The sequence below is a fragment of the Bombina bombina genome, chromosome 1 (assembly GCF_027579735.1).
Source record: "Bombina bombina isolate aBomBom1 chromosome 1, aBomBom1.pri, whole genome shotgun sequence".
Lineage (NCBI taxonomy): Eukaryota > Metazoa > Chordata > Amphibia > Anura > Bombinatoridae > Bombina > Bombina bombina.
The window spans coordinates 437,665,933-437,693,844 of NC_069499.1; the positions used below are offsets into that span (position 1 = coordinate 437,665,933).

Sequence of the window (27,912 nt, forward strand, 5' to 3'; positions counted from 1 at the left end):
ATTGTTTTAGATACTGTGAAAGGGGCGGTTAAGGGGTTAAAAGTGTATTGGGTTATCTTTGCGATGGGGGGTGTGGTGGTTTAGGGGTTAATAGTGTAGTGAGGTACTTTGCAGGGGACTATGAAGTGGTTTAGGGGTTATTAGAGTAAGAGGGCTTATTGCAATGTGGGTTAGTGCACGAGTATGTGTCTTAGGTTGAAGTCTATGGGGGAGAACTTTAAAGCAATAGTGATATTGTGTTATTCTTTTTGTACTTTCAACTTGTAATATGCGTGGTAGCCGACTCACGCAGAAAGATATCGCTCCATTTGTGATCACATGTATCAAAGCAACTCTGTACATATTTGTCCTTTTCTTGCAGCTTTTGAAGAAATGCCAAAGAATTCCACACAAGTGCTTAAGGATCAATTTGAAAGATCTCTCAAGGAAAAAAGTACCTGTGAAAATGTTTCTTCTGAAGGAAAACAAGCAAAGGTATTATTTCAATTTTCAATTGGAAGCATCCAAGAATATATATTTTTTATTGCTGTTCAAAAATATAAGATAATGCCTAATAATAATAATAATAATAATAATAATAAATATATATATTTTTTTATTATATGGCAAAATATTTACTATCATTTGGAAAAAATATTCTCTGTTACATGGGGAAAATTATTTTTTATATCTTTGTTTTCCTTTGCTTTAAACTTTATATTATTTCTCTACATAAAAAACAATACTATTTTCCAACTGATATACATTTGTATTTGTTCAGCAGTTTCTCAATGTTAAACATTTGGGAAATAATAAAATGATTCAGAGTACTGAGGTGAAGAACAAATCTAACAGTTACTGTGGTCTTCCTAATGCATATTGCAAGAGCATCTGCTAACATTTCTTTATTGCTGTAAAAAATAAATAATTAGGAACTCCATTAGAATATATATTTGAAATATGTACAATATAAATTGCAAATGAGATTTTAATTTTGGCTACCTTTTAATGATATGAAAACTAACTTGCCAAACCCTTACTGAGTAATTTTAGCCAATATAAATTTAAAGCATATGCATTTTGTTCCCTAAAGATTCATTATGACTATCCAGAGTTTGAATGGCCAATCGTAAACACCAGCCTCAATGACTCAGCAAGCAGAGCATATGAAGAAATAACCACAGCTATAACAGAACATACTTCATCTTCAGTTAATGCTAGCTGTTCTAATTTTGGGAGTTTAGAAGACTTTCCTCCACCTCCCCCAGATATTTTACAGTCATCAGAAAAGGCAGACTTTTCCCAGTCCCCAGAACCTCTCAGCTCTATAGAAAGACATGGCACCACTGTATCCAAAGATTTGTATTCCAAGCAAAGAAACCTTTTTGAACTTAAACGTTTATATAAGCACATTCACCCAGAAGTTAGAAAGAATTTAGAAAAGGAAAGTTATAATGAAGTTTCAGATATTGGGGCTAGTCAGAATGAACAAAGTGGTATACAGCAAGCTAAGTATGCTTTTGAAAATGCTGGATATAGCCAACAAAAATGTGTTAGTCCTGAAAGAGAATATCTGGAATGGGATGAAATTCTGAAAGGAGAAGTACAGTCTATGAGGTGGGTCTTTGAGAATCAACCGTTGGATACAATTAAAGATGAATCCTCAGAACAAAGTCATATTAAAAGTATTGGTGAGCAGGAAATTATTGCTGGAGGAGATGTGAAATATACAACATGGATGTTTGAGACACAACCAATTCATGCATTAAGTACAGACCCTTCTAGTTCTTCAGACAATGTTGATAAGGTTCCTGAACTTGCAAGGGGAGATGTTCGAACAGCTACTTGGTTGTTTGAAACACAGCCATTAGATGGTCTGAATAAAATTTACAAAGAAAAATACACATCTGAAATTGCAGATGGTAGTGAAGATATTAGAGAAGGTGATGTAAAAACCAGAAAGCATTTATTTGAAACCCATTTTAATAGCCAACTTTGTTCCGTAGATGAAATAAATTTGCTGAGACTTAGATCTGAGCTCCAAGAAATTAAAGGTGATGTTAAAAGAACAGTAAAACAGTTTGAAACAGAACCTAAATACTTCCTTAAAGACAGTTCAGGTAAAGTAATGGAAATTAAAACAGTTTGCAGGGAAGATATTGAGAAGGGTGATGTCAAAACTGCAAGGTGGTTGTTTGAAACCCAACCTTTGGACACAATTAATCAAGAGGAAGTCGAAATTAAGGTTGTCAGGGGGATATCTATGGAAGAAAATGTTAAAGGGGGTGTTGGAAGAGCAAAGTGGCTTTTTGAAACCAATCCTTTAGACACAATAAAAGAACAAGCTGATTCTTTCATTGAAAAGGAAACTGTAATTGGTGCTGATGTGTACCAAAAATGTTGGCTTTTTGAAACAGTTCCAATGGATGTTTTAAAAGACAATTCTAATGATAGGCCTCAGCTTGGAGAAGAAATAATAGGTGGAGATGTCAGTAATACAAAATATTTATTTGAAACTGTTCCAATGGATGAACTCAAAGAAAATGTTGAAGTAGGTAGGCTTAAACAAGTAGTTACAATTGAAGAGGAGAAAGGGGATGTGCGCCATCAAAGATGGGTTTTTGAAACAAAACCCCTTGAACAGATCAGGGAGGAAAAAAAAGAATATATTAGAACAGTAAAACTTGATGACATTCATAGAGGGAATTTCAGTAGTTGTAAAAATGCATTTGAAACAGAAAATTGGTCAAAATGTAGTCTTCCTCACAAAATAAATGTCGAACATTTTGATAAGGATGCTGTAAAAATTAACACGAAACTTTTTGAAACAACTCCAATATATGCAATTCAAGATCGTTTTGGAAATTATCATGAAGTTCAGACAATACGTCAAGAGGAAGTTGTACGAGGTGATGTACGAACCTGTCAGTGGATGTTTGAAACTATACCAATTGACCAGTTTGTTGAAAGTGTTGAAAAATATCAGCTTATTAAAGGAATATCATCTCAAGAAATACAATCAGGGGATGTAAAAACAGGAAAGTGGCTTTTTGAAACACAACCTTTAGATTCAATTAAATACTTTAGTAATGTAGAAGATGAAGAAGTAATTAAAGAATATGATATTGTTAAAGGAGATGTTAAGAAGTGCAAATGGCTATTTGAAACTCAGCCAATGGAAACTCTTTACGAAAAAGATGATACAATCAGAAATAATGATGACATTCAGAAAGGAGATGTAAAAACGTGTACCTGGCTTTTTGAAACTCAGTCATTAGATTTGATACAAGATGAATCTGAAAAATCAGTTAGCTTGCAAACTGTTCATAAGGAGGAAATCCAAGGTAAAGATGTACAAACTGTCTGTATTCTTTTTGAGACAGAGAATTTGGAAAATATCCAGGGAGAAGAAAAAAAGGATTTCAAACGAGTAGTTGAAACTGATGTACAATCAGGCGACGTTTCTACAATGAAATATATTTTTGAAAACCAGTCACTAGATAAAATTAGTACAAGTTCAGAAGAGGTCTTACAAAAAATTAAAAGAATGAAATCTGAGGATCTCCAGAATGGAAATGTTTTAAACTGCAGATGGCTGTTTGAAAATCATTCTATGGATGAGATAAATGCAGACCAAAATGAAAACAAATCTACCTATGCAATTACAGATGTGCAAGGTGGTAATGTGAGAAAGGGCTGTTTTATTTTTGAGACTTTTTCATTAGATCAAATCAAACATGAAACTTCAGAAGACCATCTTATAAGAACTGTTGGTGACAATGAGATAATAAAAGGAGATGTGAAAAATTACACACTAATGTTTGAAACAAAACCTCTTTATGCTATTCAAGACAAGGAAGGATTTTATCACGAAGTAACTACAGTAAAGAAGGAAGAAGTATCTCATAATAATGTTCGTGGAACAAGATGGCTGTTTGAGACAAAACCTCTTGATTCTTTTAATGATTCAGAAAACATATATATAATTAAGGCTGTCACCCAAGAAGATATTCAAAAGGGAGATGTTAGCTCTGTACGATGGAAATTTGAAACACAGTCATTAGATACAATTTCTGATCATGTGAAAGAAAATATTTCCTCACTTGAAAATATTCAAGGGGGTAATGTTCAGGCCAATAAACAATTCTTTGAAGAAGAACAAGATAAAAATCAGTTTGTGAGAACCGTAAGCATAAGTGAAATTAAACATGGAAATGTTAAAACATCAACATGGTTATTTGAGTCACATAAAATATGTGAAATTCATGGAGATGATTATCAAAATATAAAGACAGTGACCATGGAGGATGTCAGTAAAGGTGATGTAAAAGAAGCTATTTGGTTATTTGAAAACCAATCTTTGGACTCAATCAGAGAAGTTGATGAAAGTGGGAAAGCGATAACGAAGGACGAAATTCCACAGGCAGATGTGAGTACTACAACTTGGCTCTTTGAGACAACACCTCTGCATGAATTTAATGAGCACAAAATTGAGAGGCAAGAAATCATTGGGAAAAGTATCCAAGAAACATTAAGAGAATTATACAATCGTAAGATAGTTGAATCACATGGAATTATCTTAGAAGCAGATGAAATTGGTGATGTCCGGATGGCCAAATATCTACTCATGAATCAAGAATCTCCAGAAATTCAAAGAGAAGAAATTATAAGAGGAGACCTTCAGAACATAATGATGAACTTACTTTCACAAAACAGCACCTCAGAAAGAATGGTTTTATTAAATGATGAAGAAAAAGGTAATGTCCAGTTGACAAAATCTCAGTTGTTAAACTGCTCAAGTGATCTCCAGCTTAAAAGAGAGGATATTGTGAGAGGTGATGTACAGGAAGCCATCAAAAACCTTTTAAGTAGTGACAATTTTGTAAAACAAGGAATACTTATTCAAGAAAATGAGAAAGGAGATATACAAATGACAGTATATTCACTTTTTAATAAAAATGACAGCAGTGAAATTGAACGTGATAAAGTTGTAGGTGGTGACATTAAACGAACCATTTCTTCCTTAAAGTCTTATGTGACATCCAATGAAAATTTTGAAAAGGTAAAATTAGATGATTCAGAAAGGGGTAATGTCCAGTTTTACACAACTTGCATTGAATCTGGAGCATTAGATTACTTAAGAAAACTACAAAAAACCTCAGATGATATTGAAATTATTAAAGAAAATGAAGAAATAATTGGAGGTGATGTTGAAGGTACCAAATTATTGCTAAAAAGGCATCAGTTTCAAGTTGAGCGTACTGTGGATGAAGCTGACATCATCCCAGGAGATGTATGCAATACAGTTAAAGTTTTTATGACAGAGCCAGATAATAAATCTCTCGCTATAAATAAAGAAGAGATTACAAAAGGTGATTTGAAAGCAACTTTAAATTCACTTAGTCAAGCCATAAATCAGACTGTAGTTGTAGAGAAAGAAGAGATCATTAAAGCTGATCTTCCAGCAACACTGAAGTCACTCAGTGAATCACAGTATCAAATTAAAGATATAGAAAAGCCAGATGTCATCCCTGGTGATATTCAAGGAACCATTGATTCTCTTGAAAAAGCTGTAAACGTGACATCAAAATTTGCTAAAGAGGAAGTTATTCATGGAAACCTTGAGGCGACATTGAAATCATTAAAAGATGCACAGCGGTCTGTAAAGGAAGTGGAGAAAGAAAGTGTAATCAGAGGCGACATTAATGCTGCAGTGCAAAGCCTGATAAATGTTTCTGCTGAAAAGAAAAATGTTCAACATCAAGTAAGTGTTCAGGGAGATGTAAAAAGTACTATGAAGACTTTGTTACAGCCATCAGTTCAAACTGTTTACAGAAAAGCAAGTATTGAAGGTGATGTTCAAAGTACAATTAAAACTCTTTTCCAATCTGATGACAAAGCTCACTGTAAAAATAAAATACTTATAGAAGATGCAGACCCCTCTGAACAGCTCTTAATGGTGAAAAATACTTGCAGAAATCAGGAAAGTTCATTACATCAAAATTTTACTGAAACATCTGATGCCTTAGATGATGTTAATTTAAAAAATGACAGAATGCAAAAGAAAAATGACTATTCTGGACAATATATTGATAGCAGAGAAACATTCTGCAAAGTGGATAAAAAACAAGTGAAAGTAAAACAATTGGAAACAAATAAAGTCTGGAAGAAGCATAGCACATTGTCTGATGCTCAAACTGCAGAACAAATAGCTGAAGGAAAAACATGTTTACTTCAAGGATTAAGTGAGGAAGACAAAGGAAAAGCATCTACAGACATAATCAATCAAAACAAGGTGATGCAAAAGGCAAAACTGTCATCCAGTATTAATACCTCTAAATCCACTGAATCACATCAAGCTAGAAATGTGATTAATAGAGGAAGCTATCAGGTATCTGATCATGTTCACAAACAAGTGACAAACCAGCAGACACAACATAATCAGCATTCAGGAAAAACTCTTGCAAGAAATGAAGTAAACATCCAACAAGCACAAGTTTTAGATTCTATCAATAATAACATTGAAAATGCAGAGAATGTGCATACCGTCTTGGACATGAATCTAACAAGAAAAGAAAATGAAAAGAAAACGAATGCTTATGAAAAGAAATGTATACAAAAAGTTATAGAAAAAAGTGAAACTGGTTCTTATCAAGCAGATGGTCAATTTCTAATGAAGAATTATTTACAGTCAAGAAAGGTAGTGAAAGATCAAGAAAAATCTGATAGTCGTATTCTACTTCCACCATCGCCACCACCACCACCACAGCCTATTTTGCCATCATTTAGGTCAAGTGCTGAACCTGAGCATTTTCCTTCACCACCTCCACCAGTAACTGACAAACTTGATCATGAGGTTCTTCCACCATTACCCTTAACACCTCCACCCCTTGTGCAGTACACAGAATCAGCTCATAAGAGAATGAGTTCTCTGTGTCATCAAGATCATGTGAGCTCACATAGTGAACAGTCAAAATTGTTTACTGGTAACTCCTCTGTAAAGAAGTTGGAGGCTGCACATAAGGACTTTACAACTGAACATGTTAGTAAGCCTACAGAAAAACAAAGGTTTGTGGTACCTCACAAGTCTAAACTTCCTGTTTTTCAGCATAAAAAAGGAGATACATCAATTAATCAGATTGCTATAAGCAAGCAATTCAGTGAGACGACATCAGCATCAGAATATGAACAAAAAATCAGTGCATATCAATCCAACAGAGAAAGTGTAGAACATTCAGAATCTATCTGTGAATCAGAAACAATTCATCAACAAATTGTGACACCCAAATCTAAAGAGTTAATCTCGTTAGGAATATTGCCAGATGTAAAAATAAAGCATAGCTTAGAAGATATGGAAAATGTTAAAATTAATAAAAATAGAAAAGAAGCAACATCTTTGGTGTATGTACAAAATACAAGTAATAGTCACACAAATGCAGAAGACTATGAACAATCAGCATGTGATCGTGAAATTAAAAATATTCATCAAGAGACTTTGCAACCCAAGAAGAGAGTGTTATTCTCGCCAAGTGTATCACCAGCATTGCAAACAGGCACTTCACAAGCTAAAAATGTTAATAGAACTAATGTAACCAATAAAGAAACAGCATTTTCAGTATATGAACAAACATCAAACAGTAATCAGTTAAATGCAGAAGATCTTGAACAGATAGCATGTGATCGTGAATTAGAACAAATTCACCAAGAAACTTTACAAGCCAAGAAAAAGGTGTTTTTTTCACCAAGAATGTCTCCAGCATTAAGAACCGACACTCCACAAACGAAGCCAAAACCATATGTGAGAAAATTTAAAACGCCACTTATGATCGCAGAAGAAAAATACCGTCAGCAAAGAGAAGAGATGGAAAAAAATAAGGAAAAAGTCATATTTCCTGTGCCTGCATCTCTTGACATTGACTGTAAAAAAAATAATTTAGCAGAAAACTTGGAAATCACAAAATCTTCATTGAGTGGATTGTCACATACTATAGTGACAGCAAATGATGATGTCAAGAATCAAGTATGTCTTTCTAATGCAGTTGATTCTTTAATATTGAAAGGGGAACACCAGAATGCATATGATCATGTAACCATGCAAAAGTCTAGCTTAACATCGAATGCAAGCAGTCTTCTAAAAAGTGAAACATTAACACAGGAAACAAAATTGAAGCAATTAACTAAGGTGGTTAAAGAAGACAAAGCAATAGAATTAACAAATCAGCAGTACATAGTCAATGAATCAAGACAAGCAAACAATGTTGCTCAAGCAAAAGGTATGGATGTTTCTTCAAAACCTGAGGCTAAAACTCTAAATAACAGCTCACTGGAGCCTAACAAGTCTGAAATTAATTTGAAACAGATTAAAAGTGGTGACAGCACGAAATCAAGTAAAAATGTTGCTCAGAGAGTGACTGATAAGAGTGAAAGTGTGCAGTTATGTGAAAAGAACATACACCAGAGATCAAATACTCAATCAATTTCACATAGTTCAGAACAACAAAAAATAGGTAAATCCATGAATGTATTAATCACCTCCAATGATGAAGAAATGACAAAAGCACCCAACAGGAATATAGATATTTCTGTAATCAAAGAAAATGAATCTCTATATGCACCCCAACTACAAAAAGAGCTGGTTAAAAAAGATACCTCAGTGAGGCGAAAAACATTTGACATAAAGAAACACCCTGAAAAGCCCAAGGTAATTGTGGAGAGCAAAACACACCAAGAGTCAACTGCAAAAAAAGAACAAGTTCAAGAAAAACAAGAATTTACCCAAAATATTGTAAAGGACAAACATATGCATGAAACACAATCTAAAAATGAAATTAAAGAAAAGAGACAGCTGTTATTATCATCTATGGAATCACAAAACAAAAAGGAAATTAAGCAAACAGATGTAATAGAGTGCCTTAGAAAATGTGAGGAACTGAAGAAAGTTGTTTTAGAAGTGAATCAATTTGAATTAAATCCAAACACATTGAATAAGAACACATTTAAGGTTTTTCTAAATATTGTCCCCTCATGGTTGATTGGTGCAGACAAAAAGAATGACATAGCTGATATATCAGCGTCATGCTCTTTAGATGAGATTACAAAGCACATATCATTCATTAAACACTATGCACTAGAGATGCAGTCATCTTTAGAGGACACTATACATGCAGCAATACAAGGTTCCTCAACTACAAAAGGTAGCAATGAATCTAGCACAATTTCTGGGATATCACATAAGCAAATAAAAAATCTCTCCAAACAAGTAGAAAAATCAAATATAGCAATTCAAGAAAAAACAAAAGTTAGTAATGAGTTTAGTAGAGTAGCTGGCAACATTAAACAATCAGATTTCAGGTCATGTTCACCTTCTTTGAAAATGAGATCTCCTTCCCCTACCTATATAACGATAGAATCTACAGCAAGGCGTACAGAATCGCCTCAGAAAGAACATCCACAATGTGCATCTCCTCAACAAAAAGAACCTTCAGCAGTGCCCCTTCCACCACGCAGATCCGTCACACCTAAACTTGCCTCCTCCCCATTACCACAAAAAAGTCGTTCCGAACAACTTGCAAAACTAAAAGACACCACAGCAAAATTGTCTCATGGAAAAGCACAACCTAGAGCAGTCACCCCTGTTCCAATAGTAGTGGAAAAAAAGTGTGAGATTGTTCATTCCCCTGCTACTCTACGCAGACAGTTGAAAATTGAAAGCCATGCAGCTGAATCTATTTGTACAACAACTGCCCCTGCAAATGAGGTATCTGTCAGCATAGTGAAGGCAAGGAAGGAAGTTCATGAAGATGATAAAAAAACAGAAGTACATAAAGTTCATACCCAGAAAGATTCAAAACATACTTCAGAATGGCTGGGCCAAGACATCGATAGCTTGGATGTTGTTTCAGTTACAAAAAAAATTGAGATTCCTAATATACATTCTTATGAATCAACAGAGAAAAAGTTCTTCAAAAGAGAAGAACCCACTTTGCATGAAAAATTTAAATTTGAAAAAAAAGATAAGAGTCACAAGACAGCTGAAAGTGAAACAAAATATATTAATTTTAACACAAACAAAGCTAACCAATCTGTAAACAAGAGTGCCTACCAGGAAAACAATAGATCTGCCCCTGAAACTATACCTTCCCCCCAGGATTTCAATAAAGGTAAAGTCAGGACTGTCCCTATAAGACAAATAAAGGGCAATAAAGAAAATGCTTCTAAGCAAATATATATAAACAGACACCATGACAATACAGACCATTTATTCAGTCCCATGATGCACTCTGAAACAATATCCATCTCTGAACAAGTTTCTGGTGTAGGCAAAGTAGAAAAGAAATCGGGAAGATTAAGAGTACCACAAAGTTCTGAAAGTGTAAAACCTGGATTTGATTTCAAACATGCTCCCCCAACATATGAAGATGTCATATCAGGTCATATGTTAGACATCTCTGCTGCTGAATCCCCAGAGGAATTAATGAAAAATTTTCAAAAGACGTGGGAAGAAAGTGAAAGAGTCTTTAAAAGTCTTGGTTATACAGTTTCTGACACCTCTGAAATGAGAAGTAGCTTTCATCAGGAAGAATTTATTTCCGGTAAACAGGCATGCAGGTTATGATGAAGCATTAACTAACTAAGATGTTTGCACTGCACTGTGATATTTATTTTATTCTATAGATAACACTATATGACGGTGTGGAACTAACTTTGTTTTGAAATTTTGCAGTGATTTTTCATTTTCCAGCTTACTCTCTTTCTCTAAAGGTCTCCTCTTTAATGATAAGCTGTGTGTGTGTGTTTGTGACTAACATTGACTGTTGTAGTGTAAAATACAGGATTATAATCATGAGGTTTTTTTCTACATTAGACTTTGATATTGTATTAATTTACAAAACCTACAGGAATATTATCTGCACTCTATTAAACAAAATTCAGGGCTTCATGTACCAAGCAGTGAAAGCTGCTCCTGAGCCCTTTCAGGGCAGATTCACATATGCGAGCCTGCTTCCCGCAGTGTAAGAAGCTGCTTCTTACACTCTACACCACACTTACACTCTACACCACTGCTGAGGTGGGGAGGAGAAATCTGTGATTAAGTCAAAATTAAACTTTCATGATTCAGATAGGGCATGCAATTTTAAACAACATCAAATTTGCTTTGTTCCCTTGGTGGTATTTTTGAAAAGCTAAACCTAGGTAGGCTCACTGATTTTTAACCGTTCAAAACCGCCTCTTAGCTCAGAGCATTTTGAAAGTTTTTCACAGTTAGACAGTACTAGTTCATGTGTTTCATAAAGATAACATTGTGCTCACTACTGTGGAGTTATTTAGGAGTCTGTACTGATTGGCTAAACTGCATGTCTGTCAAAAGCGCTGCAATAAGGGGGCAGTCTGCAGAGACTTAGATACAAGGTAATTACAGAGGTAAAACTTATATAAATATAACTGTGTTGGTTATGCAAAACTGGGGAATGGGCAATAAAGGGATTATCTATCTTTTAAACAAATAAAAATTCTGGTGTAGACTGTCCCTTTAACAGTCCCTTCTTTTACGCAATTGGTCGTGCGAGGGAAGGGGCGGGCTTTACACACTCACTTGAGCGTGTAATGATACATACGGGCAGTGGAATCCTGTTCGTCTGCTGCCCATATGTAATGGAGCAACATAGTGCATAAAATAAATTGAATAGGTTATTTTTGTTAAACACATGTAGATAAATACATACACTCACAAAGGCATGACAAAGTGCAGTTTGCTAGCTGTCATTAAAGGAACATGAAAGTCAAAATGAAACAGTGTCTTTATTACCCCTGCACAATCCCCCCAGCCTAAACTCTTCAATATACTAAAATCCCAAAATTGACCTCTAACCTAAACCCTCCTACCATGAACTCCCCAGCATAAACTACCCAGCTAATCTCACCCTATCCTAAAATACTGCCTTAACTCACTCCTACCCTAAAACTCCCTAAACCCCCTAAGTTATTAAAATGAAAATCAGTGTTAAAAATTACTATTAAAAATGTACTTAAAAAAATACAATTCATTTTTAAAAAAATCCTTAAAAAACACCTATTCTAAAGTAATTAGAATGGAGTGTTTTGTAGGTTGAGACCTTTTTAGCTTTTAATTTTTTTAAACAGTATTTTTTTTTTCAATACATTTTCTGTTTGTTTTTTTTAAGTTGGGGGTTTTATCCTTTGGTCATGTGGCAGTTGGAGGTGAATAGCAGAACGGGTTTATTTTTAATATGGACATTTGGGAAACATTATGAATTAAACTTGCTTAGTTCTTAGTTTCTTCTTTTATGCTAATTTCAATCCACCACATATTAGAGCTCAAATTATGTAGCGGATATAAACATTTGGCTTGTATGTTTTTTCATGTGTGTACTGCTGTTACATTGGATAAATTGCAAAAATCATTAGAAAATTCATATTAAAAGAAGTTTTCTAGAGACTAAAATTAAATTGGGAAGTTGTCTCAATATAAAGTATCTGAATATCTGAAAGGATTCCCTGTTCAGAGGCCATATATTAGCCCTTTAAAATAAGGGGTTGTAATGCCCTTCAACAATGTGGGTGAATATAGTAAATGCAGTGTAAATATTCCAATCACATGCAACATAGGCACTAGGGAGTTTTTTACTCTACCTTGTAGATAGAGTATCCTAATAAATAGAAATTGATGCATGTTAAAATAGCTGATATTTTAAGGAAGATGTGTACAGAATAATGTATTGGGGAAAATATTTGTTTGGTGTTTCTGTCTTTTGCTTTGTTTTGTTTTGCCACTTTAAGAGAAATTGGGCATAGGAAATTACGTAAATATATTCCCTAACAGCTATATTACGAGTTTTGAGCGCGATAGGGAAATTAACGACCGCAACATTTTCGAGGTTTTTTCACCTCCCTATAGCGCTGCTATTACAAGTTTTTAAAAAGCAGGCTTGCGCAGGCGATATGGTTGCGTTGAGTTCCATACCGCACCAAAATCAAATGCTGCTTTGACGTGCTCGTGCGCGATTTCCCCATAGACATCAATGGGGAGAGCCGTCAAAAAAAAAAGCCTAACACCTGTGATCGCAGAAGCAAAAGCTCCGTAACGCAGCCCCATTGATGTCTATGGGGAAATAAAAAGTTACAAGTCTAAACACCCCTAATCTGCTGCCCCTAACATTGCTGCCACCTACATTACTGTAATTAACCCCTAATCTGCCACCCCCGATATCGCCGCCACCTACATTACAGTTGTTAACCCCTAATCTGCCGCCCCCGATATCGCCGCCACCTACATACAGTTATTAATCCCTAATCTGCCGCCCCCATTGTCGCCGCCACTATACTAAAGTTATTAACCCCTAAACCTATCCCTACCGTAAGCCAAAGCCTAACTCTAACCCTAACTCTAACGTAACCCTAACACCCCCTAACTTAAATATAATTAAAATAAATCTAAATAAACCTTACAATTATTAACTAAATAATTCCTATTTAAAACTAAATACATACTTACCTGTAAAAAAAAACCTAAGCTAGCTACAATATAACTAATAGTTATATTGTAGCTATCTTAGGTTTTATTTTTATTTAACAGGTAAGTTGTATTTATTTTAACTAGGTAGACTAGTAAGTAAATAGTTATTAGCTATTTACTAGCTACATAGTTAAAATAAATACAAAATTACCTGTAAAATAAAACCTAAGCTACCTTACACTAAAAACTAACATTACAATAAAATAAAATAAATTAAATTATTAAAATACAATTTTCTAACGTACAAAAAAAATAAACACTAAATTATAAAAAATAAAAAACGAAATTTTCAAAAATAAAAACGAATTACTCCAGTCCTAATCTAATAGCCCTATCAAAATAAAAAAAAACCCCTAGCCTACACTAAACTGCCAATGGCCCTTAAAAGGGCCTTTTGCGGGGCATTGCCCCAAATAAATCAGCTCTTTTACCTGTAATAAAAAATACAAACAACCCCCAACAGTAAAACCCACCACCCACCCAGCCAAACCCCCCAAATAAAAACCTATCTAAATAAACCTAAGCTAAACATTGCCCTGAAAAGGGCATTTGGATGGGTATTGCCCTTAAAATGGCATTTAGCTCTTTTATATTGCCCAAAACCCTAACCTAAACAGAAACACCCAAAAAAAACTTAAAAAAACCTAACACTAACCTCCAACGATCCACTTACGGTTATCGAAGTCCGGACATCCATCCTCATCCAAGCGGCAAGAAGTCTTCATCCATGCGGCCTCCTTGATCTTCATCCAGCTGGCGAAGTCCTCATCCAAGCGATAAGAAGTCTTCATCCAGACGGCATCTTCTATCGTCATCCATCCGGCGCAGAGCGGGTCCATCTTCAAGACATCCGATGCAGAGCATCCTCTTCTTACAGTCGTCGTAAACTGAAGGTTCCCTTTAGGTGACATCTTCAAAGATGGTGTCCCTTACATTCCTATTGGCTGAATTTTTTTTTCAGCCAATAGGAATTAAAGGGGAAAAATCCTATTGGCTGTTGCAATCAGCCAATAGGATTGAGCTTTCATCCTATTGGCTGATCCAATATATATACATGTGCTTTTGTTTTTGTTTTCAAACTTGTGACGAAACAGGGATATTCATTTTGTTTTAGTTAGTATTGATTTGTTTCTTTTAATTGGTAAAAGTATTTACCTTCTGTGTGCTGGAGAGCTGTGCTAACCTGGCCCTCTTATTCACAAACCACCGGTTGTGCTTATAGTTGGCTTAGTGCTGCGGCTCTCAGGGTCTGCACGCTAAAGGTAAGTATAAAGCTACAGGTGAACTCTTTTACCTGTAGCTTTTTGTTACATTTACATTAATTTAACAAAAATGAATGTAATTGTTCTTAAAGTGAATGTAAATTTTGATGCTAAAGTGCCCGGTTTTTAAAACTTTGATTAAAAACAGGGGCACTTTAATTCATCAAAATTTTCATTTTACTCCTGCTGTGAAAAAAAACTTACCTTTTAATCTTCACAGCAGCTCCAGCTTCCTCCTCCCGTTTCAAAGCCTCTTCCTGGGTCTAAAATGAGGCATCGGCTTCCTCCAATCACAGCAGTGAATCAGACACTGAATCCCCCGGGGGGGAAGCTGTGATTGGAGGATGACCTATCAATCATTTCTGACATCAGAAATGGCTTGTGAGACCGGAGCAAGCTGGAGCTGCTGTGAAGATTAAAAGGTAAGTTTTTTCTCACAACAGGAGTGAAATGTAAATTTTGATGAATTAAAGTGCCCCTGTTTTTAATCAAAGTTTTAAAAACCGGGCACTTTAGCATCAAAATTTACATTCCCTTTAAAAGATTCAGCATTCATTTTGTTTAAAACTAAACGAATGTTGAATAATGCAGTCAATGAATATTCAGGGAAACTAATTTCCTTGACGATTTGTTCCAAACATTTTGGCCAAACCAAATTTTTCACAGCTGCACATGTCTAGTACTGTATATCTTAACAAGTTTCTAACAATTTGCTGCTTATGAATGTATCCCAGCTAACCTGCATCTACTGTCTGACTAATGCTCAGACACTGTGTGATGAACGCAAGAAGTTTTTTGCTTTTTTTTGGTTTCCTGTTGATTTATCTACAAATTTGTATCAAGTGGTTACTGCATGATTCTTTTTATAATGTTTTCCTAAATGTATTTAATATTTTATAGCAGAGTTTTAAAAATGTTTTTTTTTTCTCTAGAAAATGCTGCATCAGGTCAAGGAAATTTGTATTATTTGTCAAAAGAAGGTATACCCAATGGAATCCCTAATGACAGACAAGCAGATCTATCATAAGAATTGCTTCCGCTGCAGCCACTGTGGCAACAGGTTAAGGTGAGTGGCACCAAGCAAAAATAAAACAAAGAAATAAATATAGTAATATATTAAGGGACACTATAAATTAGTTTTATCTTAATGTATTCCAAATTACTTATTATACCCTACTGCAGAGTATTGTTGTATGGGGAATTTTTCCTTTGTGTTTATTTTTGTATTTGAACAGTTTTTGCTCATTAATCAATCATTTGTTGTTCTCAAGGATATGCCCATAAAGGTCTAGCTTACAAATGGAGCAGTAGTTTGCGCTCTCGCTTGCGTGGTAACCCTGCTAGAAGTAAGCTTTTTGCACATGTCGGGTAGTTGAAAGTAAAAACTTTTCGCTTGTGCACTAACCCAACATGTACAGAAAACCTAACTTTGAATATCGCAACCGTGTTAACGTATTCACCCATAGACTTAAATAGTGTGCGAACAAGTTGCGCAAACCTGATTGCGCTTTCTCAAGTGTGCTAACCTGGTAGGAAATATAAATATTTCATATTCCAATGTTCTTCACATTGCAGTAGAGCCTCTTTCAGAGAGTGAAAGGGGTAACTCCAGTGAGCTGGGGGGGGGGGTCCAGACCCTGACAGGGTGCCGGCATTCGGTTTTGGGGCCTTAATGGGGCCCCACACTGACCGCTGCACTAAAAATTTTATTTGATACTGCTGGGCCCTCTATAGGCTGCACGGCTTCAGCTAGTAACTAGGTTCCAGAATGCCATGCACCGAGGGCCTGCAAATTGTAGGGAGAGGGAAGCACTGGAGTGGAGGGGAGCAGCTTCCAGTGCTCTGCTGGGGAGAAAAGGACTTCCAGAGTTATCCATGGGGAGCTGGAAGGAAGGAGCTTCCTGAGACATATAGAGGCTTCCTGAGCTGCAGACCACAGCTGAGTTTGCAACCTCTTGCAGGTATATAATTTCTTACAGTCTGTTTACTTGTTAGATATATGATATATTTGCACAATTTCACTTCCCTCAGCAAGCCAGTTGGCTCCAGTATACAGTATATGAATCTTTAATAAAAAGGTAGTTTTATAACAAAACTGAAAGTCATTTTTTTAATTTGCTGGAGTTAAAAGAAAACATATTAATATGTCTAAGTTTTTATTTTATGAAAAAATGGATGTTCCTGTCCTAAATGAAAATGTTATTAGCCTCAGTCTATCCCTAAGTGTTGAACATTTTCTGGCAGTTTTCATATTAATTCAAACCGTTTAACATTATCTTTTTAATGCAAATATAGTTTTAATGTGTACTGTTCAATTGCACATTTTTTATATGCATAATAAACAGTAGATTCATTAATTTCCCCTTTGAGTAAAAAAATTATGCCTAAAGGCATTTTCATGTAAAAGTAACCACAATAAAACTTTAGAGCAGTTTATTTTCTGCTTTCCATGTCCCTTTAAAAACCCCTATGCTACTCTTAAAGGAACGTTAAACTCAAAACATTCCCTATAAAATTATTCCTATTAAAAAGAAGGTTTCCAATTGACTTTCATGATGTGTCTCTGTGTATGACGTGATGTGTGTGTGTGGCATGATGTGTGTGGCATAGTATTGTATGTAGAAGCGCTGACCATTAGTTTCTAGTGGTATTTTCAAATATATATTTCTATATACAGTATATCTGATGGTTTGTTGTTAAAAATAAAAATTATAATAATAATAATAATAATAATAAAAAAAAAAAATATATATATATATATATATATATATATATATATACAACACACAGAAAACCTGGCACTCGCCAGCAAATTCACAGTAATGTTTAAAGTGATGGTAAACTCTCCCCTTTATAAAATCAGATCTGGAATGTAAGCGCTATTTTAGATGGGGTTTTATTCATCATGTGCAATGAAGATGCGCTATAACTTAGTTATTAATATAGATATGAAATTCAAATACCCCACGTTACACCACCCACTTCAAAAGTCAATTCTCCTGTCAGCTAAATGATTGAATTACTCTCCAATCAATGCTCTAGCTACAACAAAAGTGCCATATGGGGAGAGCGCTGATTGGACAACAATTCAATCTGTTAGCTCACAGAAAAGTTTACTTTTGAAGTGGGCGGAGGAGCATGCAGTATTTGAATTTCATATCTATATTAATAACTAAGTTATACTGCATCTTCATTACAGCAAATGAATTAAACTCCATCTAAAATAGCGCTTACATTCCAGATCTGATTTTATAAAGGGGAGAGTTTACCATCACTTTAAAAGCAAAACTGGGGGAAGTCAGTTACATTTGGTGCCAAAGGATCAAGCCCAGGACTATGACAAGGTATCCCCCTTCCTGGGACCCTAAACCAGCACCCACACAATGCATACTTTCAAATAAACCAACTGGGAACTTCCCAGGGTGAAGAAAAAAGATGGAAGCTCACCAGTATGCCAAAAAAGTGATTTACTTTATTGTAGAGACAGCAGGGTCCAGTAACCACAATGTTTCGGGCAGTCTGCCCCTTAATCATGTGATAACAACCTATACAGATACACCTGTTTAAATAGCTTACCTGGGATTAACCCTTACAATCTTTCTAACAATGCAACAGTAAAGGGACAGCACCATCTGGCGGCCCCCTAGGTGTATAGTCTCCTAAAAAATAATAGCTAAAAACAAACAGCTATGAAGCCCTAATTACAGATTCAAGTAATGTCAAATGTTGAACCTATCACAATATTATGTACAATATAATTGTCTATAACTATAGAAAATGACAAAGCAGATTTTCTTTATAGACAGACATGATAGAAAAAAATTAATAAAAAGATTAATAGAAAACTGACCAATCTATTTCTCTATTAAGCCCCTTCGGTTCCAAGGTGTCAAGGTGAAAAATCCAGAAGGACTCTCGTTGCTTGAGTAAAACGTCCCTATTGCCACCCCTTCTAGGGACTTTCACCTGTTCGATCACCTGGAACCGAAGTTGGCCTATTTGATGACCTGCTGCCAAAAAATGATGGGCCACAGGGGCTGACACTTTACCACACCTGATGTTGCTCTTGTGCTCAGTTATTCTATCACGTACCCTCCTAGTGGACTCGCCAATATAGGCCTTCCCACATGGACACTTGATCATATATATAACGTAACTACTGTTGCAAGTGAAAAAATCCCTATAATAAAATTTGTGCCCACTATGTGGATGTGCAAAATAGGGACTTTTCACAATGCAACTGCAGTTACTACACCCGAGACAAGGGAAACAACCAAGATTCTTTTTGGTGATGAACTGTTGAGATATAGATTTGGCAGAGCCAATGTCAGCCCATATTAGTGAATCCCTGATGCTTTTACTGCGCTTATAGGCTGTCATGGGAAACTTGTCAAACTCCTCAACATCAGTATTGCATCTTTTCAAGATGCCCCAATGTCTCTGTATTATTTTCAACACCTGATCACTCTGTCTAGAAAACTCAGATACAAATACCATCCTTTTTTGATTTTTATCTGATGTTTTTTTAGATTTTAGAAGGGCATCACGGTCCAACTTGGACACCATATCAATGGTGTCCATAATTAGATCATGCGGATAGCCACGTTTCAGAAATGTATCACCCATCTCAACCAATCTCATTGGGACCTTGGATTCTTCTGTGACAATCCGTTTGACCCTGAGTAGTTGACTTTTAGGTAGTGACCTGATCAAGGAGGGATGATGAGCACTGTCATACATTAATAAATTATTTCTATCAGTCTCTTTCCTGAAAATATCAGTTTTGAAACTGAATCCATCCTTGATCACGGTCACATCCAGAAAGTCAATAGAGCTTTCACTAAAGGTCAATGTGAATTTAATATTGTTGGTTGAATGGTTCAATTCAGATACAAAAAGCTCAAGGGCCCCAACGTATCCCAGCCAAACCCCAAAGATATTGTCAATGTAGCGCCACCAGGTGGCGCCACACTGACAAAATAGGGCACTTTCAAAAACAAACTTCTCCTCAAAGAGATTCATAAAAATATTGGCATAGTTAGGGGCGACGTTGGAGCCCATAGCTGTACCTTGCAACTGTTGGCGTTAGTGCTGGATATTACTGACTTTCTAACCTCCCAGGGTGAAACAGGCTTTTGTAACCTCCCCTATGTAAATACAAAACACAGGAATGGACCGGAATCACAGATTGGACTGGGTAGACATCCTATGCCACAGCAAACTTCTCTGTGAAAGGCACATATTGAGCAAAAAGAGGCTGCTTCTAGGGTGGTAACTAGCCATAGAACAAGCTATTATGCTATTGTTCGTTCCCAGGTTGAGCGCTTCTCTCTTTTTATTTATGGGTACACATCCTAAGCCACAGCAAATTCCACAGCCCTGAACACTGACAGACAGCTGCAAAGTATGCATTGTGTGGGTGCTTGTTTAGGGTCCCAGGAAGGGGGGGACCTTAATGTGGTCCTGGGCTTGACCCTTTGGCACCAAATGTAACTGACGTCCCCCAGTTTTGCTTTTAAACATTACTGTGAATCTTCTGGTGAGTGCCAGGTTGTCTGTGTGTTGTGTTAATAATGTTTGTAATGCTTCCCTGCGGGCCTGCTCTGGGGTTAACTGCCTGAGTTTCTGGGAACTTTGCAGCTGTCTGTCAGTGTTCAGGGCTGTGGAGTTTGCTGTGGCTTAGGATGTGTAATTACAATAAATATACCAAATATCACAAAGAAAAAAAAATGTGAAATAAATGTGATAACAAAAATCATAAAAGGAAAACCAAATAAAGTTCTGAATAAAGGATATGTCTGTGTCCTCTGGATGAGTTTTTCAGCTTGTTAGCATTCCTCAGTGAGATCCCATAAAAAAGGAAACAGAAAATTGCAACATAGTGTGAATCTGTAATGGCACTTTGAGGAAGTAGTTGTTTTGTAACCAGTGTAACCAGTGCAGTCTGTGAGTGCCAAACTATCACTCTCTATCATAGTGCAGATAGTTGGAGTGATTTCAGCCTGCTACTACCCTTACTTAAGCAACTGCACTGTCTCCTGTGCACAGGTAGTTATAGCTGTATCTTTGATGGCAATCCCGCAATTTGCACATTTCTTGAGCAACCGCCGTAGCGGTAAATACTTGCGATTCTAGAAGGAGTCCCACAATTTGCGGATCAACACCTCCTGGGTAAGCCCTCCAGGGTGTTCGTCCCCTCCAATCGATGATGCAATGAGGTTCCAATAGATACGCCACCTGACAATCACTCACAACGATATCCTTGCTGATGGCAACTGCCTGTGATCCTCCGACAAACTCCACTTGCCAGCTACATGCGTTTCACCTCTTAGGCTCTGGGGCTTCTTCCGGCTCCAGAAAAAGTCACATGACTGTGAATACCTGCAATCTCTTTTAAAGACAAGGACACGAAGGAAAACTCTTCCCATTCTGAAGCATTTAAAGTGTTTAAAGGAATATTTGGGGCAAAATGGTAACAATTTGCAAAAATGAAGAACACTTGTTACTAAATAAAAGATACTATATTACAGTATATACAACAATAAGAAATTAAGCAATTTTGCTAAATTTGTAACATTTATTATTCATTTGCTCCACCCTGTTACATTGTGAATTTCTTCTCACAAACTATGATACACTCTCTCTTAGAAAACCTAAGAAATACTATTGCGATCATAAAGATCATATGAAATATATCAATTAATTTTTTTTTCATAATAGAAAGACAGTTTTTTAATAAATTGTTGCTATGAACTATGTTGACATTTAATTTTTATACTTGTCTAATTTTTCACTGTTACTTTATTGTTTATATCTGTAGGATACCTATAGAAGATATTTTATTAACTTTGAGTTAGGACTTTGATATGTTTTACTCCCCATCCAAATAATTAGAACTGTGTTAACTAATTTGTCTTTGAGATTTGGTGCTTTTCTGGCTGTCATTTGTGGTACTGTACCAACACATTTTGCTATTGAGGAGTCAAGGGTTAAAACATGCCAATGTCTAACAAAAATAGATCTTATTTTTGCCCAGGAATCATTATATGTACTTATAAACCTTACTACATCATCTTTTGCATTACTTTTAGGTTTATATAACATTTCCTGTCTGTCCAAGTACCTTGTTTTACTATAAGCCCATTTTAGGCAATCTTGTGAATACCCTTGTTCCTTAAATTTTTGTTTTAAATCCCTCACTTCTAATTTGAAGGTATCAATTTTTGTGCAATTACGGCTGTGTCTCAGATATTGACCATGAGGAATATTATACAGTAAGTGAGCAGGATGGTGACTATCAGCACGTAGCAGTGTATTCCCTGCTGTTTCTTTTCTATGAGTGGCAGTAATAATAGACTGATTTTCATTTTTTATTATTAAATCCAAAAAACTAATCTCAATTTTACTATAAGAAAAAGTAAATTTTAGATTATAGTCGTTAATATTTAGAGACTTTATAAAGTCCTCTAACTTTTCTCCTGAGCCTTCCCAAAGCAGTAATATGTCATCTATAAAACGTATCCATAATCCTATATGGTCCTTATATATGCCATCCTAAATTACTTCTTTTTCCCAAGATCCTAGGTACAGGCACGCATAAGTAGGCACACAGCAAGTGCCCATGGCTGTGCCTAGGGTTTGTTCATACATTTTCTGATTAAACGTAAAATAATTATGTCTCAGTAAGAAATTCAGAAGGGAAGCAACAAAATGTGTATGTTCATTATATTTCTTACCTCTCTGTTCAAGAGAAATTCTACATATTTCAACTCCTCTATCATGTGGAATTGAAGAATATAATCCTTCTACATCAATTGCTACTAGTAAAGTATCTTCAAGAATAGTGAGACCTTATGAATCTTTTACAAAAGAGGGTAGAGTTTCAAGAAAGGGTCTAAGATTGTAATCAATATATTCGGAATTTTTTTCAGTAAGGGAGCCAATTCCAGATATTATAGGCCTGCCAGGTGGAGGCATTTTGCCCTTATGCAATTTTGGTATTGTATAAAAAGTAGGAATAATTGGGAACTTAACTTTTAAATAGTCAAATTCTGTTTATTTATTATACCCTGTTTCAGTGCTTCCATCAGGATATTATCTAATTATTGAGAGTATAATTCTGTTGGGTCACTTTTTAAACCTTTGTAGTGTATTTTGACATGTAATTGTGTTGTACATTCCTGTAAATAGTCTGTTGTATTTAATATAACAACATTCCCGCCTTTATCTGAAGGCTTAATGGTAATGTTTTTGTTGGCTTGTAAATCTTTTAAAGCTAACAATTGTTTATTAGTTAAATTTTTGTCAGTTCTTAAGTTGTTATCCATTTCTAATATGTCCTTTTCTACCAATTTTACAAAATTGTACACACTTGGTACTGTTATTAGTGAAGGCATATGAATTGATTTATTTTTAAGAGTACTAAATCCTATATGTGATACAGTTTGTTCTTTTTGAAAATACTCCTCTGAAGACAACTCTTCCAGACTAGTTAAGATTTGACGATCTCTTATGTCAAGTGTTTTATCATATGGTTTATTTTCAAAGGTTTTCGTTAATATTAATTTTCTAGCAAAAAGATTTAGATCCTTGACCACTGTAAATTTGTCACATTTGTTTGTGGGTGCAAAGGATAATCCCTTGCCCAACAATTGAATCTGATAGTCTGAAAGATCTGCTTCAGAGAGGTTCACTAGTTTTTTGTTTTTTATTATTCTCTTTTAATTGATTCCTGAGTGGGTATTTCTTGCTTTCTTGTGTAGTTTGTCTTATGCTTTCTACCTCCCCTCCTGGTTCTTTTTTCTCTTCTTGCCTCTGACCTAAAAAATCCCTTCTTCTACCACGTCTTTGCCTGAATCTTTGTTTATTTTTATCTTCAACATATGAACTTCCTGATTGTGAACTACTAGTCTGATTCAATGAGTAATTGTAAACTTGTTTTTTTGATAGTCATCCCAATCCCTTTCAAATTTTGTTCTTTTTCTAAATTTAATTGTATCTTGAATTTTTCTGACCTCCAGTTTAGCCACTCCCATCAATTTGTCATATTGCTCATTACTTATCCATTCAACTTTTTCTTTCTCTTCAGTTAAATCAATTTGTATTTGTTTTAGTCTCAATTCATTCTCATCTATCATTAGTCTCATCCAATTAAATGCACATTCACTTGCATAGTTATCCCATTTTTTCTGAAAATCCTCCAATAGGGGTTCATTCAGATTAGAGCCAGGTCTTTTTCTAACACGTAGGCCCCTAGGTATCATTTTTGCTTCAAGATATTTATTTAGATTTGAAATTTACCAATTTAATTTTTGTTCTTTCAATATTTTAGTTTTATAAATTTTAAAAGTTTTAATATACTCTGGCTTTCTTCTGAATTTTGGTCAATAGTAGCTGAGCTACCAGGTAGGGTAAAGGTTTCATTCATATCAAAGTCCCATTCTGTTTTATCAAAACCTGCCATATCTAAATATGCTATATGTTGGTATCTTACCCTAGGTAAATAATATATATAATTGAGGTTGCACGGCAACTAGAAAGACTACATAAATAGTCAGAAAATTATTTATACAAACAGTGTTGTCAGCAACTAACAATATTACCAATAATAGGTTAGTATCAATAACCTATTATTAAATTATTGACAGGCCATTGGTGCAGGAGGAAAAAATTCAATTATTATTCAACTAGAGGAAGATTATAAAGCAATTCCTATCCAGCACTGACTAGTACCATCAAATTTAGAGGATAAAATACCTAGGTCTAAGAGGCCTTAATATACCAAAGAAGAAAATTGTGAAACTACAATAATAGTAATTTCACAAGTAACACAGGAGGAGCAAATAGAAGGCATTTATTGGAGCAACCACAAGGCATGAAATAGCATAATTATAGCCATAAATGTAGCCACTCCCTATCATAGTGCACTATGAATCCCAAAACATAAATAATGAATTAAATAACCATAAATAGTTGGAGCTCTCAAATCCAAAAATTGTGAAAAGAAAAAGATTATCAACAGTTCCTGTTTAAAGTCATAGAATTATTTTCCGGTTTTCCAGCACTACAATAAGAAAGTTCATATCCAAAAGTGAAGTTATCCTTGTATTGGAATATAACGGATAGTTGGAGTGATTTCAGCCTGCTACTACCCTTACTTAAGCAACTGCACTGTCTCCTGTGCACAGGTAGTTATAGCTGTAGCTTTGATGGCAATCCCACAAATTGCACATTTCTTGAGCAACTGCCGTAGTGGTAAATACTTGGATTCTAGAAGGAGTTCCACGATTCGTGGATCAACACCTCCTGGGTAAGCCCTCCAGGGTGTTCATCTCCTCCGACCGATGATGCAATGAGGTTCCAATAGATACGCCACCTGACAATCACTCACAACAATATCCTTGCTGATGGCAACTGCCTGTGATCCTCCGACAAACGCCACTTGCCAACTACGCACATTTCACCCCTTAGGCTCTGGGGCTTCTTCCAGCTCAAGTAAAAGTTACATGACTGTGAATACCTGCAATCTCTTTTAAAGACAAGGACACAGAGGAAAACCCCTCCCATTCTGAAGCCTTTATAATGTTTAAAGGAATATTTGGGGCAAAATGGCAACAATTTGCAAAAATGAAGAACAAAAATAAACAAAGATTCAGGCAAAGACATGGTAGAAGAAGGGATTTTTTAGGTCAGAGGCAAGAAGAGAAAAAAGAACCAGGAGGGGAGGTAGAAAGCATAAGACAAACTACACAAGAAAGCAAGAAATACCCACTCAAGAATCAATTAAAAGAGAAGCAGAAATCTTAATAAAAAACAAAAAAGTAGTGAACCTCTCTGAAGCAGATCTTTCAGACTATCAGATTCAATTGTTGGGCAAGGGATTATCCTTTGAACCCACAAACAAATGTGACAAATTTATGGTGGTCAAGGATCTAAATCTTTTTGCTAGAAAATTAATATTAAAGAAAACCTTTGAAAATAAACCATATGATAAAACACTTGACATAAGAGATCGTCAAATTTTAACTAGTCTGGAAGAGTTGTCTTCAGAGGAGTATTCTCAAGAAGAACAAACTGTATCACATATAGTATTTAGTATTAAGAACTGACAAAAATGTAACTAATAAACAATTGTTAGCTTTAAAAGATTTAAAAGCCAACAAAAACATTACCATTAAGCCTTCAGATAAAGGCGGGAATGTTGTTATATTAAATACAACAGACTATTTACAATAATGTACAACACAATTACATGACAAAATAAACTACAAAGGTTTAAAAAGAGACCCTACAAAATTATACTCTCAACAATTAGATAATATCCTGATGGAAGCACTGAAACAGGGTATAATAAATAAACGGGAATTTGACTATTTAAAAGTTAAGTTCCCGATTATTCCTACTTTTTATACAATACCAAAATTGCATAAGGGCAAAATGCCTCCACCTGGCAGGCCTATAATATCTGGAATTGGCTCCCTTACTGAAAACATTTCCGAATATATTGTTTACAATCTTAGACCCTTTCTTGAAACTCTACCCTCTTTTGTAAAAGATTAATCAGTAGTGATGTGACGAATAGTTCACCGGCGAATAGTTCCCGGCGAACATAGCTTGTTCGCGTTCGCCGCGGCGGGTGAACATATGCGATGTTCGATCCGCCCCCTATTCGTCATCATTGAGTAATACTTTGACCCTGTACCTCACAGTCAGAAGACACATTCCAGCCAATCAGCAGCAGACCCTCCCTCCCAGACCCTCCTACCTCCTGGACAGCATTCATTTTATATTCATTTGGAAGCTGCATTCTTAGTGAGAGGAGGGACAGTGTAGCTGCTGCTGATTTAATAGGGAAATCGATAGCTAGGCTAGTGTATTCAATGTCCACTACAGTCCTGACTCATCTGATCTCTGCTTTAAGGACAGCACCCCAAAAAGCCCTTTTTAGGGCTAGAATATCAGTCTGCTTTTTTTTTTTTTTCCTGTGTAATCTAATTGCAGTTGCCTGCCTGCCAGCGTGTGTGTCAGGCTCACAGCGTATACTTTGCCCACTTGCCCAGTGCCACCACTCATATCTGGTGTAACAGTAGTGTAGATTTTAAAAAACAACACTTTTTTGACTGTGTTAAATAATAGCAGTCAGTTTCCTTCACACGTGTGCGTTTCAGTGCCTGCCTGCCAGGGCACAGTGTCACCCCAGTGCAACTCATATCTGGTGTAACAGTAGTGTAGATTTAAAAAAAAAAACTCTTTTTTGACTGTGTTAAATAATAGCAGTCAGTTTCCTTCACACGTGTGCGTTTCAGTGCCTGCCTGCCAGGGCACAGTGTCACCCCAGTGCAACTCATATCTGGTGTAACAGTAGTGTAGATTTAAAAAAAAAAAAACACTTTTTTGACTGTGTTAAATAATAGCAGTCAGTTTCCTTCACACGTGTGCGTTTCAGTGCCTGCCTGCCAGGGCACAGTGTCACCCCAGTGCAACTCACATCTGGTGTAACAGTAGTGTAGATTTAAAAAAAAAAACACTTTTTTGACTGTGTTAAATAATAGAAGTCAGTTTCCTTCACACGTGTGCGTTTCAGTGCCTGCCTGCCAGGGCACAGTGTCACCCCAGTGCAACTCATATCTGGTGTAACAGTAGTGTACATACCTGAAAGCACGTTATTCCAAACAATTTAGGAATGTTAGGTGATTTATGCCCTTTATGGATTAAAACCAGACTCTGCATCAACTATGTAATTTTCCATGGGAGTTTTGCCATGGATCCCCCACCGGCATGTCACAGTCCAGGTGTTAGTACCCTTGAAACAACTTTTCCATCACTATTGTGGCCAGAAAGAGTCCCTGTGGGTTTTAAAATTCTCCTGCCTATTGAAGTCTATGGCGGTTCGCCCGGTTCGCCCGTTCGTGAACAGTTGCGGAAGTTCGCGTCCGTCGTTCGCGAACACAAAATTTTAGGTTCGCGACATCACTATTAATCAGATGTTTTAAAAAAACTGGAAGGCCTCACTATTCTTGAAGATACTTTACTAGTAGCAATTAATTTAGAAGGATTATATTCTTCAATTCCACATGATAGAGGAGTTGAAATATGTAGAATTTTTCTTGAACAGAGAGGTAAGAAATATAATGAACA

The 27,912-nt window shown here is 35.8% G+C and overlaps 1 protein-coding gene across 1 annotated transcript in view; it reads left to right on the top strand.

Annotated features, from left to right (window-relative positions):
- The window catches only part of XIRP2 (xin actin binding repeat containing 2), a 247,932-nt gene that overhangs the window by 190,906 nt on the left and 29,114 nt on the right, over positions 1-27,912 (top strand). Inside the window, exons 6-8 of the mRNA XM_053698393.1 lie at positions 362-474; positions 1,073-10,571; positions 15,708-15,841. Coding sequence (XP_053554368.1) covers positions 362-474; positions 1,073-10,571; positions 15,708-15,802 — 9,707 coding nt within the window. The 3' untranslated portion in view covers positions 15,803-15,841. The remainder of the gene's footprint in view (positions 1-361; positions 475-1,072; positions 10,572-15,707; positions 15,842-27,912) is intronic.